A 14,606-nucleotide genomic window follows, 5' to 3' on the forward strand; every position below is an offset into this window, starting at 1 on the left:
GAATTTAGTGGTCCCTGAGATCCGAAAGTTTGGTGACCCCTGAGGAACGGCAGAATGTAATCAAATGAATTGAGGAACTTTATGCAGGAGCACAAAGAAGGCCAAGTCTTAGGCGAGCCTTGGTGGGCTTGGAAAAGAGTCCATTTCGATAAGAAATGTGTTCATCATAGCCATCATCAAAGCAGTTATTACTCCAGTTTGAATCAGAACGCCAGTTCAGATTTTAATGTTTCTAGGGGGGTTATTGGTTGTACAAAAATGGTTTTTTCGAAAGATAGGTTACTGCTAGATAGCCTATGTTTTGCCCACAATTAAATTTGGGAAACATTAAAAAAAAACCAATAACAATTCCTTCAGTCCCTATTTTAACCAGAACTTGAGAGGATTCTTTAGAAATGGAGACCTTGGTATTAGAGGTGGTATTAACTTACCTTCGCTACTGGTTTGCAAATGTGAGCGCGCGGGGCCCTTCTGTGCATGCCGTGGTGACGTCCGGGCAGGTGGGCAGAGCCTCCCGCAGGTGCTGCAACCGGTTTGCCCAAACTGGATAGAACTACTGAATACCACCACTGCCTTGGACTGCATCTTCTGATAACATTCAGGTATTGTGCCAAGCTACGTGAATTCTGTAGAGTCTTTTAGCCCAATGTCTGAGGCCAACCAGTTGTGGCTTAATAAACAAATTATGATTGAAAGATGGTGTAGTTCTGTTTGATGTCAATCTCAGAGTCAGTGCTGTTTTGAAAGAAGGATTGGGAATGGTGCCAAATTTGATTCTGTATTTTCATCTTTGGATCACAGTATACCTGTCTGTTCTTCATCCTAACTGGGATATTGTGCTAGTTAGCTGTTGTTTTAACTTTTTTTTAATAATATTTATTGAATTTCCAAAAGTTAAAATACACAATACAAAAAAAAGCACAATTCACAAAAACAAATATATATATAAAACACACAAAGACAAACGCGTCAAAATTTCATTACTCATAACAGCTTTTCCTACATTGGTATCTGTATCCTATTTAACCTCTATATACAAATTCTACTTCTAAACATTCTTATTGTTTAACTTATAACCTACACTTTGTCCCCATCTGAAAGGTATTTGTGGTTTCTGACTGTATGTCAAACAGTATGTTTCTTCTCTCTGTTTCCCACTCTAAAAAATAGTTATATATAAAAACACCAAAGCCCAACCACTGTAAATTTTCTGGTTCCATGCAATTTTTCCCCTTCTTTCTGTTTCTGATCTTCGCTAGTTATAAATAACACATGAAATGACTTTCAAGGTAGAAGGCAGGAATCCATTTTGAAATATTCTATAAAATAAAAGTGTGATTTATAGCTCCCTGTGATTTTGGCTGAAAGCGTTTGGGCTTCGCCCAGTCATCAGAGTCCTGTCAGAGGAAGCTGTTATTTATTGGTCGATATGCCAGGAATGGTGGTGATGTTACTTTATGTTTATCTTATGTAAGTATAATGTTAAGAAAAATCAATTCCAAATACTAATACGGTTTTTAAAATGTATCATGGCACACTAGCCCAAACAGAGACCCTGGGGCATCAGGAAACCTGGGTTTTTTTAAACCCCCTGCCCTGCCTAGTTTAATTGGTTTGAATGTTTTGAGGTGTAATCTTTTCCCAGTTCTTTGATATTTTGTGTTCCAGTGTTTAATACTAAATTGGGCTTTTATCTAGCCCCCAGATTATCAATCTCAGTGATTATTTTCAAGAGTTTTCTAGCCAGAATCTGCACAAAACCCATGTGCTCAGCAGCTGTTAAAGCACTCTCTATGTAAAGAAGCATTGTTTTGATAGCATTGCTCCAGGATGTACCATTCACACCTTTTCTCGGTGTTAACATTCACAAGAGGGGACCCATTTCAGTTTCTTCTTGTACTGTAAAATAACAGTATTTAGGATTCCCTTGGGCGGGCAGCTGTGGCACGGAGTGGAGTCTGGGGCATTACATATAAGGAATCTTTGCAAAGGAGCAAAGGAAGATTTATAGCACAAAGGTAGTCCCAATTTTGACCGTGTGCCCACAAGATGCTGCAGAACAGAGCTCTCCAGCCTTGGCCGCTTTAAGACTTGTGGACTTCAACTCCCAGAATTCCCCAGCCAACCCATGCTGGTTGAGGAGTTCTGGGAGTTGAAGTCCACAAGTCTTAAAGCAACCAAGGCTGGAGACTCCTGCTGTAGAACAAAGTGCATTTACTGGAGGTCGAATTTCAGCACCTTGGAGAGTTCCATGTATGCAACTTCCTGCAGCTTATTCAGACTTGGTTGAAAAAGTTAAAACTTTCCTGTAACATCTTCCAGTTGATTTCTCTTGGCATTTTCTACAGAGATCTTTATTTTTGCGATAAATATAACACACAACAGCCAGAGGTGCTTATAAACCACTTTCAGGCTTTTGTGATAAGCTGATTATAGTGGGCGAGAATATAGCCTGGCACCCATCCCTGCTTTCAGTTTACACATCATACTGATTTACACATCACAGTGTGGTTTAACTATAGGCAGTTGAATAGCCACAATGTCTGGGACTCCATAAATATTAACCAATGAGTATGAGTTGTCCAGAATTGTTTTCTCAAGGGAAGTTTGCTTCGATGCAAGGATGAACACTATTTTTTGACAAAATAAGCACATTTAGAGTTTTGAGGGTATTTCATTGGCATTCTCACAAGAAGATGCAAAGAAGGTACTTACTACAAATAATAATAAACTGTGAGGTTCTTCTCCTCCCTTTATAGTCTGCAAGGGTGCTTTCTAGCACCCTCCCCGATTTCTTTTGGTCGTTTTTGGGAGATAGGTTAAGTAGACACTCAAACACACAAGTTATTAGCTGCAACCACACATGAACTCCCATTTTGTTTTCAAAGGAGGGAATAGGATCTGTAAGCGGTTTTGCAAATCTCCATAATGCTAGGTTGATGCTTCTCTTTATAGCAGATCTGGTCTTCATTCAGGTTGAATGAAGGGGACTTGGTGCCCGTGTTTGCACGTCAATCTTACTCGTAGGTTGTGTACTTGTGGTTTGTTGATATACTGTGTTTTCCCGAAAATAAGACCCTGTCTTATATTTTTTTGAACCCTGAAATAAGCACTTGGCCTTATTTTTGGGGAGGCCTTATTATTTTGGGGTACGTGGAGCAAGACTGGGCTCCTCTTGCCGCCTTACCTCATTTCCAGCTCTGTCTCCTTAACCCAGGGGTCGGCAACCTTAAACGTTCAAAGAGCCACAAAGGTCCTAACCAGAAGCTCCCGTTCAATTCTGGAGCCGACCGGAAGTCTGGTTCCCCCACCATAGAGTCTCCTCCTAGTGCGGCATCCTTTTTCCTCTACCTGTCCTAACCAAAAGGCCTATCAATTGTGGAGCCGACCAGCAACAGGGAGCTGCAGCAGAGGGATGAAAGAGCCACATGCGGCTCCAGAGCCGCAGGTTGCTGACCCCTGCCCTAACCCTAACCAGAGGAAATGGCGGGGACTAACTGCACATGTGTTTAAATATTTTCAGGGAGGGCTTATTTTCGGGGGTGCTTATTTTAGCGCATGTGCTCAAAAGCCCGATTGGGCTTATTATCCAGGGAGGTCTTATTTTCGGGGACACAGTAGCTATCTTTGGCTGAGTTTGCACAACCTCCTAAACCAGAGGTAATCAAACTTTTTATACCTACCGCCCACTTTTGTATCTCTGTTAGTAGTAAAATTTTCTAACTGCCCACCGGTTCCACAGTAATGCGCCATATATCGTCATCTGCACATACCTCTCGCGCATCGTGGATTGGGTTTGGGGAGTGGGTCGCCGGCTACCAGCTCTGCTTATCTGTTACAGCTGGGTGGTGTGGGGGGAGATGCGCGAGCTATTCTGGGAAGAGGCTGTTTTGTTTGCGCCATTTAGTTTCACTTACGTAATTTGAACTAAACTTATGCGCGGGTGATACAAACAGTATATTTTCAAAAATTGAAATTGTCACAGGGAATTTTATGAAAACCTAATGAAAATGTTTTTAAATAATGCTATGAAAACTTTTTAAAAAGTCAATTAAAATTAAAAAAAAGGAAAGTGCTTCAGTATTGGACAAAACCCCTACCGCCCACCATGAAAGCTGGAACGCCCACTAGTGGGCGGTAGGGACCAGGTTGACTACCACTGTCCTAAACCAAAGTTTCTCAATTTTTACTTCACCACGGACCCCCTTTAAATACCTTTCGTGGCTACGGAACATGACCACGGACCCCCAAGACTTAACTCAAGATTTAAATCATAACATTTTTTTCTAGCCTTCATGGACCTCCTGTAATGTCATCTTGGCCCTGCCCCCAGCGGTCCGCAGACCATCGGTTGAGAACCACTGTCCTAAACCATAATTCAGAGTATACAAACCACAGTGGTTGTGTACGAAACTTCCTTCCTTGAATCATTTGGAAATAATCCAAGAAAGTCCTTATAATCAACTGAAAATAGTTTGATTCCTAGTGGTTTCATATTTTTTCTCCTGCAACCTGCTGCCTTCCAGGTATTTTGAGAAAGGCTAGCTTAACACAAGAAGGCCCTTCACTGGGCAAGATATACTTTTGAATAGATTTTTATGCAGTTTCGTAAATATAAATCGCTCAGTTTTGGAGTTCTCACATTGAACTGGATAACTGGTTCCTCTCCCTTACTATTTAGGTTCTGTCACCCTCTCTTCTCCCTGTCTCTTTCTCCCAGGAATTTATTTGTACTAAGTTGAATAATCTTTGAAATTCTAGTTACAAACCGCATTCTACAACTTGATGTCTAACTGCCTTTGATCAATGTCTTTTCTTTTCTCTTTTTTCTTTATGTGAAGCACTTTCCTTTTATTGCCTCCAGCAGTATTCCACATATTGCCTTTTATTGCTTCAGGTGATATTCTAGATATTGAATTCTGATGTATGAATCATTTGAAGTGGTATCCTCTCCCAGGTAAAAGGATTAAGGACCACTTACTGCTGTTTAGTTGCTCTGAATCCCAGTTTGTTAAAACAAAGCTGGCAAGGTTTTAGGCCTGTGGATCTGCTTTATTTATTTGCTATTGATTGATTAATTGATTATTATTTTTTTACTTTGGCATACATATTTTGCCCTTCAAAACGTACAATGCTAATATACCCTAAGCCCATCGTCTAGAGCAGGGGTGTCAAACTGGATCCGGCCCATGGGGTACTTAAATCTGGTCTGCGGTGCTGCCCTGGAAACAGCGAAGGACCGGCCCGTGGTGCCTCTGCCAGCCCTCCCGGGCTCCCCTTTCAATGGTAGAGGGCTGCAGGACGTTGAGCTGGCCAGGCTTATCCTGGCCACACCCACTCTGCCCCCCCCAGGTCAAACACAACCCTGATGCTGCCCTCAATGCAATCGACCCCTGGTCTAGAGCAGCGGTCACCAACTGGGGGTCCGTGGACCACTGGTAGTCTGCGAGAAAATTTTGGTGGTCCACAGAAAAATTATTTGAATTTTTTATATTGCACTAAATCAGGGGTACTCAAACTACGGCCCCTGGGCCGGATACGTGCAGTGAACGTTTGTGTTGCTGCAGAGAGTCTCCCCCTTTGGTGTCTTTTTGTGTGGGTCAGAGGGGGGCAGAAATTCTGACTTGGGATCTGCTTCAGCCTCCTGATTCAGGGCTTTGGGCAAAGGCTGGAGGGAAGCGCCGCTGGTGGTGAAGAGCTGGAGGGCCTTGTTCCAGTGGGACTGCCTCATGGCCTGGAACTGGCTGACCATCTCAACCCACTGAGCCTCCAGGTGCCGGTACCTGGCCTTGCACTCCTGCAGGTCTTCCCTTTGCTTGGAAAACCTATGCTCGTAGTCCTCAGTGAGATGCTTCTGCTGAGCCTCCTTTTGGCCAGATCGAATTTGAACTGAGCCAACTCTTTCTTGTGGTGGCTGCTTAGCTTCAACAACTTTCTGTTGGGGCCCTAAGGATCCCGGGCAGGCAGGCAAGGAGTGACTGGTAGAGGAGGGGCAAATAGAGACTGGTGAGGCACTCCTCGATGTGATTGACATGGAGTTGGCCATGCCCACCCAGTCACATGACCACCTAGCCACACCCACACAGCCGGTCATTAGGCAGATCATATTAGTGGTCCACGGGATTTAAAATTGTGACTTTAGTGGTCCCTGAGGTCCGAAAAATTGGTGACCCCTGGTCTAGAGCACTGTTGCTCAACCTTGGCTATTTTAATACAGGTGGAATTCAACTCCCAGAATTCTTCAGGCAGCCCAGCCATGCTGGCTGCGGAATTCTGGGACTTGGAGTCCAGACGTCTTAAAAACAGCTAACGTTGAGAAACACTGATCTAGATCAAAGCTCACAATGGCGATCCTGGGCAAATGAGAAAGGACAGAACTCAGTAACCAAATTACGATTCGCTTCTCTACATTTTGAGATACCGAAAAGAATGTCTAGATACGAGAAAACTCAAATCAGGAATTCTTGAGTGAGAAAAGAATCCCTACATGCCTGAGGAAGAGCAAGGAAATAAGAACTGCGAGATTCCTTTTGGAAAGGAGAATATTTGTAGCTCAGGATTGAAATGAGGGCTCGTTGGCGCTCTCTGAGCTTGCTTGTTTTCTTGCAGATGTTTCATTACTCAAACTGCAATTGTGGCCAAAATTGTGGAAACCTTTTGGGAAAAGTATATTTTCTAAAATTAGCTAATAACATCACATTTTTTTTGCAGTAATACCATAAAATTATATATCAATGGAAAGATAATTTAATCAAGAATGTAATGCAATAATTTTATGAAGGATTTGCTATTACAGTAGCAGTTACAGTATAAAGAAGGAAAGTGAAACACGTAGAAAAAACAAGATATACAGAAACGATCACCATAGTCAGTTAATACTTTGTTGGGTAACCTTTAGCATAAATTACAGCCTTACGTCGTCTTCCCATGGAGTGAACCAAATCTTTTAGTTCTGCAGCTGTTATAATGTGAAACCAAGATTGAAGGATTGCTTCTATGAACTGGGTTTTATTGCTGGGTTGCTTCTGACTGACCAGTTTCTTTAGTCGGCTCCATAGATTTCCAATTGGGTTAAGAGCTAGGCTATTCCCAGGCCATTCTAGCAGTGGAATAAGATTATCTTGAAACTCCCCCCCCCAAAAAAAGTGGTGTTATTAGCCATCAAACCTCAAAAATACACTTTCCCCAAAAGGTTTCCACTTTTGGCCACGACTGTAGGTAATATTAGTGCACCGATGAGGTTACCTACTTTGGGTAATGAAACATCTGCAAGAAAACAAGCAAGCTCAGATAGCACCAAGGAGCTCTCATAGAAAGTAATGGAAGAGAGAATAGACAATAACTAATCTGGAGATACAGTAGAACTATCTCCGTTAGTGTCCGAGAAGAGTAACCAAATAATGGGTCATTTTGGGGGTTGGGGAGGGGAAACGGTCTTTCCTCAAAATGCATGGATCTTAAAATCTTTTGATCATAACTTGAAACCTTGTCTCTTTTATAGGCCTACCCGAGTCTATCATTGCAGCAGCATGTGCAAGGAGTGGCCAGCGGGTTCTTCATGTGGATTCGTAAGTCCTTCCATCAATGTACATTGTACATTGTACATAGGTTAGCTTTTCTCAACCTTGGGAACTTCGTGATGCGTGGACTTTAATTCCCAGAAGTTGAAGTGGAAGTCTAAACTTCTTAAAGTTCTCACATTTGGGAAACACTGCTATAGGTCCTAGCAACCATTGACACCAAAGGCTGGCTTAATGGAGGAGATCCTGACTTGATTCTTTGGAAGGAAGGAAGCAAAAGAAAGGAAAGGAAGGAGAGGGAGGGAGGTAGAGAAGGAAGGAAGGAAGGAAGGAAGGAAGGAAGGAAAAAGAAAATGAAAGAGGGAGAGAAGGAAGGAATAAAGAGGAAAGGAGGGAAGGAAGGATGGGAAAGAAAAAGAAGGAAGGAAAGAAAGAGAAAGAAGGAAGGAAAGAAAGAAAGAAAGGGAGGGAAAGAAGGAAGTAAAAAGAAAAAGAAAGAGGGAGAGAAGGAAGGAAGGAAAGGAAAGAAGGAAGGAAAGAAAGAAAGAGAAAGAAAGAAAAAGAAAGGAAGGAAAGAAAGAAAGAAAGAAAGAAAGAAAGAAAGAAAGAAAGAAAGAAAGAAGCAAACATTTGAAGCCAAGAACAAATCACAACTTTGGGCTTCGTGTTACCAAAGTGGGAACAAGCTAGAATTAACCTTTGGTGGGGTAGGTTAAATGATCCACACATTAGGAAGAGATTCTGTGATTTGTTCCATCTTTTATGCTGGCATGCTGGCATGCTTCCATCTTTTCTGCTGCACATTAGGAAGAGATTCTGTGGTTTGTTCCATCTTTTCTGCTGGCATGAAAAGCAGGGAGGAGCAACTGAAGGGTGTCTGCTAGCAACCTCACTTCAGTTGTGGCAGCCCAGCAAAAATGGGCTCCCGAGTTCCGTTTTGGGCTGCGACGGCCTCCTAGAACCCTCTACCAGCGAAAACGGAGCTCGGGATGGCTGCTCCATTTTCACTGGCAGAGGCACCGTGGGCCGGTTCCTTTGCTGTTTCCAGGGTGGTTCTATGGGCCAGATCTAAGCACCCTGCGGCCCGGATGCGGCCCGTGGGCCCTTGGTCCAGAAGCAGGAAAGGAAATAGCAATTGGATGCCAGTGCTGTTCATTATTTGCAAAGCTAATTTGTTGATTTGACAGCTCTGTATGTTTGTTTCTAAATGGAAAAAAAAAGCGTAATTCCTAACACTTCTTTTTCTCAGAGTTGGGAGGAAAAAGTGTTAAGCTTTAAATTGTGCTAAGCTTAACAGTTTATTTTGCTCCATTAATAGCTTTAGGTACAATATTTATATAAAGGTTGCTCGCTCCCTTATTCCCCTGTTATAACAGTTATACATATTTGCACTTCCCAAGCCAGAATGGGAAAAAGGTTCTTGCTTTCATTTAATTCACAAGCCTGCAGTTGTTCCTTCTGCAAGCAATTCCATCACTTTGAAATAATTGTCATTGTCCCCCACCCCCTCCACCAGAAATACAGCTCCCAAGAGAAGAGGATGCAACTAAAATTTAGTTAAAGAAAAGGAAGAAACTGCTACCGGAGTGTTACCTCTCAAAATTTAAATCCACCAGTTTTGCATGGGTTTCTTAGGCGAGCAGCATATGAGATGGAGGATCTGGATATTGGCCACCCTCATAAATCTGTTCTTTATTGGTGCTGGGTAAACTTTAAATCTTCCCTGGGTAGTCCTCGACTTACGACAACAATTGAGCCCAACCTTTCTGTTGCTAAGTGAGACATTTGAGTTTTGCCCCATTTTACAACCTTCCTTGCCGCATTTGTTAAGTGAATCATTGCAGTTATTAAGTCCGCTACACAGTTCTTAAGTGAATCTGGCTTCCCTGTTGACCTTGCTTATTAGACGGTCGCAAAAGGGGAATCGCGTGACCCCGGGACACGGCAACCGTCATAAATATGAGTCAATTGCCAAGCATCTGACTTTCGATCATGTGAGCATGGGAATGCTGCAGTAGTTGTAAGTGTGAAAAATAGAATAGAATAGAATAGAATAGAATAGAATAGAATAGAATTTTTTATTGGCCAAGTGTGATTGGACACACACGGAATTTGTCTTGGTGCATATGCTCTCAGTGTACATAAAAGAAAAGATACCTTCATCAAGGTACAACATTTACAACGCAAATGATGATCATATATATCAATATAAATCATAAGGATTACCAGCAACAAAGTTACAGTCATAGTGTCATAAGTGGAAGGAGATGGGTGATGGGAACGATGAGAAGATTAATAGTAGTGCAGATTCAGTAAATAGTCTGACAGTGTTGAGGGAATTATTTGTTTAGCAGAGTGATGGCCTTCGGGGAAAAACTGCTCTTGTGTCTAGTTGTTCTGGTGTGCAGTGCTCTATAGCGTCGTTTTGAGGGTAGGAGTTGAAACAGTTTATGTCCAGGATGTGGTCAAAATGAGCTGTTGTAAGTCAAGGGCTACCTTTACTTTCTGATGGGAATTAGATGGAAAACTTATGTGGGTGGCTGGAAGAAACTTTTGGGAGTCAAAGGAAACTGTTGATCTACTTTTTGATGCCAAAGCTGCTTGGATTCATTACCCCAAGAGAATCTTATCACTTTTAATCTCCCACCACTGTTTTGTGTTTATCATAATATACCACTTAGGTGATGATGGTGGATGATCTGAAGCGAACCATTATAAACCATTGAACAGCACCTCTGTTGATTTATAAACACCGTCTCCAGCCTCTCCTTCTCCAGACCGCTAATCATATTCAAAATAGTCACTTCCATTGTAGCCCGGTCATAAATTCCTATAATCGTGTTTTAAAACCAAAGTTAGCTTCTGCCAAATTGTAATTGAAGGAGGCTTTCTTTAGCTATCTGTCTCAATAAAACGTTAAAAAAAAACAACAACCCACCAACCAGTGGTTCTTTCTCAGAGAGCTGCATTTACTGTAGGTATTAATGAGCTGTTGACATGTGGAATTTCAAGGATGGATGCTAAGTGATTTAGAAAAGTAATTTGCAATTCAGAATACGGCCGCCTTGGCATTGAGTTTAAACTTGGAAGTTGCAAAAGTTTGAATGGAAATTTAGTTGGGAGAAGCAATTTGTGTATGCATGAAGATTTTCCTCCCCAAGTCACCTCTCTTCCGTCTTTGCAAATCTTATTTTGGGGGACGCTGCTCTTGTTTATCCATCGGTTGGGTTGCTTTGATGGCAGGGAAAAAAAGGAAACAGGAGAGCAACCTATTTCCTTAACTTCCCCAACTTCTATCTAGCAATAAAATTCGGTTTATTCTTCAACACTTTTTTGTCAGTAAGGCATCATTTTTCAATTGATTTTTCAATTAATTGATCAAAGCTCAGGTGTTTCAGAGACCTTGGTAGAGCTATAATGGAAGTATTATTGGTGAGGCTTAAGAGCAAAACTTAAGCTAGTCATTGTGGTAGGAGAAACTTCTGTTTAGTTTTAATCTATTTTTTTCCTATTGAAGTAAGACATTACAATTAATGATTGGAATTAGTGGCTGGTTTCTCATACTAAGGCACGAGTGTTTAATCATTGTTTACTAAACAAATGTGGATGGATTTGCCTGACATGGCTTGTTAAAAGCAGAAAGCCATTATCTTTTAGGTCTTGCCTCCAACCAATGAATTTGAATTGGGATCCAAATGGTCAATAAAGCCATGCTATTACGGTATCCTATAAGGGCATTGACATTCTTTTTCTTTTTTTAAAAAAAATTTCTCATCCCTATCTCTTTTTCTATCGAAGCCCTGATCACACTGGGACATATTCTGGAGGAATGTGCTATCAGGAATCAGAAAGCTGGAAGGAAACATGTCCCTTTAATTCAGGGGTGTCAAACTGGATTTCTTCAAGGGCCGGAAAAACATTGTAGTTCTCCACGGGCCAGCGGGGGTGGGGGGACAGGACAGATGCCTCCTGCAGCATCCTGCTGGCGAAAACGGGGCACAGGGTGGGGGCGCAGGTGGCTCCCTCTGTCTTGTTTTTGGCCTGAATGGCCTCCTGTTGTGACCCAGGCCCAAGCAGGTATTATTAGATGCAATCTGTTCAAAAACAGACTATTAGAATAGCTGAGAATTAAACTCATTCTCAGCATAGTCCAAACTAATTCAAAACAAATTCTTCATAACACAATTCTTCAGTCTTATCACCAACCTTGGTTTAATTAGGCAACCTGCCAAAGGCTTTTCTTGGCAAAAGTTCAGAAGCAGAAGATGCCGACAAAGAAATAAATGCAACAAGACAAGGAGCAAGGCTATCAATGTTGTTTTCCGACAAAGAGCCGTTGCTGGTCTTTTAAGCCTTATGGGAGGAGCCAATCATCTCTTGGCCCTAATCCCGTCCTCTTTGCTTTAGCTGCTCTTGCCTTTTGTCAGCTCTTCTCATGCGTGCATTAGGAACAGGCTCCTCCTTTTCCTCTGCCTCTCTACTGTCAGCCTCTGGAGGCTCCAGAGTCCGCACATCACTCCCCGATGGCCCTGATCCCACCTCTGCCTCTGACACAGATCCCTCATCTGGACCTTCCACAGCCTCCAAGACTGGCCCATGTTCTTCCTCAGTCTCATCGCTGTCCAACTCCGCTGCCAGCTCTGCAGGCTGCTGGAGGACCACAACACCTCCTGCAACTCTTTACCAGCCAAAACAGGGCACAGGGGAGCGCGTGTGGCTCCCCTGTGCCTTGTTTTTATCCTCCATGGCCTCCTGCAGCACTCTGCCTGCTGAAACGCGCTGCGCGGGGGAGGCATTACCGTCGCGTAACATTTCATGACATTTTCCCCCTTCGTGGAGCTGGGTGATGCATCTGGCCCACGGGCCGCCAGTTTGACACCCCTGGAGAGGGTCGGCGATGAGCAACACTCACACTGTAATAACAGCTTCATCAAGACGGTTAGTTGGAACTTCTACAATTTGATGCAGATGACTTTGTACATCCTTGCTTTTAACGCAGATGCAGGAGAAAGTTTGCTAGTTAAGGGAGAACTCACTCGGCTGACAGCCGGACCTCCTCTTCTTCCCCTTCCTTCTCCCTCCAGAAAGAGATCAAATAGAGAAAGACACGTGCAAGCAGGTCTCTGGAGAAATCACCAGACATCAGCCGCTTCTTCCCAGACTGTTGCCTTTGATTCATTTCCACCACCACCCCACCCAGGGCGATGACTGTATTGAAAGAGGCGGCTTTCCTAACTGGCATTCACGGCAAAAACTAGCCTTTCCCCCTCCAAATTCTGCTCTTGCATTTCTATCGATGACACTTTTCTAACTTCCCGACATTTATGAAGGTCTCTTTTGGCTCGGAGACCAGAGGCTTATTGGAGATCTATGGCTTGAATTACGATTAGTGGCTAGCCTGACCCACCGGAGCCTTCATGAGCTTTGGAATATGTCAGGACATTAACCAGAAGCTGAAAAAACCAATATGTATGATCTACAATCCCGAGTAATCAAGAATTGGAATATTCAGGTTTGGAAAATTTGACAGTCCCCATGTTTTAAGAGGGGGGACGTGGTGGCTCAGAGGCTAAGACGCTGACCTTGTTGATCAAAAGGTCGGCAGTTCAGCGGTTTGAATCCCTAGTGCTGCCGTGTAACGTTACTGTCCCAGCTTCTGCCAACCTAGCAGTTCGAAAGCAGGTTACAAAATGCAGGTAGGAAAATAGGGACCACCTTTGGTGGGAAGGGAACAGCGTTCTGTGCGCCTTTGGCGTTGAGTCATGCCGGCCACATGACTACGGAGACGTCTTCAGACAGCGCTGGCTCTTCAGCTTTGAAACGGAGATGAGCACCGACCCCTAGAGTTTTGAACGACTAGCCCATATGTGGGAGGGGAACCTTTACTTTTATGTTTTAAGAATTCTTAAAAGACGGTTCTTTCTGTTTAGGGAGTTTTACGGTTTTGTTTTGTATTGTCAGTGTGTTTATAGCGTGACTACTATTTTGAGACAACCCAAAAGCAAAATACAGGACACAGAAGTTTTGTCATTACAGATACCCTGTTTCCCTGAAAATAAGACATCCCCTGATAATAAGCCCAATCAGGTTTTTGAGCGCATGCACTAAAATAAGCCTCCCCCCAAAAATAAGCCCTCTCCGAAAATATTTAAATATATTTAAATAAATAAATAAATTTAAATAAATATTTAAACACATGTGCAGCTGATCTCTGCCATTTCATAAATCAGATTTTTAACTTGTATTGTATTTTAACTTTTTTAATATTTATGTTTTATTTATGCTGTACACCGCCCTGAGTCTTCGGAGAAGGGCGGTATAAAAATTTGAAAAATAAATAAATAAATAAATTTCCTCTGGTTAAGGTTAAGGAGACAGAGCTGGAAATCAGGTAGGACGTCAAGAGGAGCCCCGTCTTGCTCTACGCGCCCCAAAATAATAAGACCTCCCCGAAAATAAGGCCAAGCGCTTATTTTGGGGTTCAAAAGAATATAAGACAGGGTCTTATTTTCAGGGAAACACGGTAATGTACACAAGACTTCTATATACAGACATACACATGGTAGGCACATACCAACCAGGCAAGCAATCAATCTTCGACTCTACACGGAGAACTATAATACAGATAGAATACGACGAGGAGAGAGATACACGAGGAGAGAGAGAGAGAGAGAGAGGCCCTCTAATGGCCTCCCTTATATAGACCGCTTCTTAAGGCGGCAATACCCCTGCTGACTCATCCCCAGTTCATCATCTTTACAGCGGCTGGTCAGCTTTAAATCCTCATTACCCTGACATGTATTTATCGGATTCCCCAAAGAAAATTTTCAACTAGACGGATATCTCTCTGTGCGTGCCTATGTTGTGTGTGCGTTTTGCTATTGTAAAAATGCTTTTTGACTCCTTTTTTTTTTTTTTTTGTTTACATTTATACCCCGCCCTTCTCCGAAGACTCAGGGCGGCTTACAGTGTATAAGGCAATAGTCTCATTCTATTTGTATATTTTTACAAAGTCAACTTATTGCCCCCCCAACAATCTGGGTCCTCATTTTACCTACCTTATAAAGGGTGGAAGGCTGAGTCAAC

At 42.7% G+C, this 14,606-nt stretch overlaps 1 protein-coding gene across 4 annotated transcripts in view; it reads left to right on the forward strand.

Moving 5' to 3' along the window:
* Positions 1-14,606, forward strand: part of CHM (CHM Rab escort protein) — a 97,759-nt gene that overhangs the window by 6,883 nt on the left and 76,270 nt on the right. For all 4 annotated transcript variants that reach the window (XM_058197043.1, XM_058197040.1, XM_058197041.1 and 1 more), the window contains exon 2: positions 7,502-7,568. In XM_058197043.1, coding sequence (XP_058053026.1) covers positions 7,502-7,568 — 67 coding nt within the window. The remainder of the gene's footprint in view (positions 1-7,501; positions 7,569-14,606) is intronic.

This window comes from Ahaetulla prasina, chromosome 11 (assembly GCF_028640845.1).
Source record: "Ahaetulla prasina isolate Xishuangbanna chromosome 11, ASM2864084v1, whole genome shotgun sequence".
Taxonomy (NCBI): domain Eukaryota; kingdom Metazoa; phylum Chordata; class Lepidosauria; order Squamata; family Colubridae; genus Ahaetulla; species Ahaetulla prasina.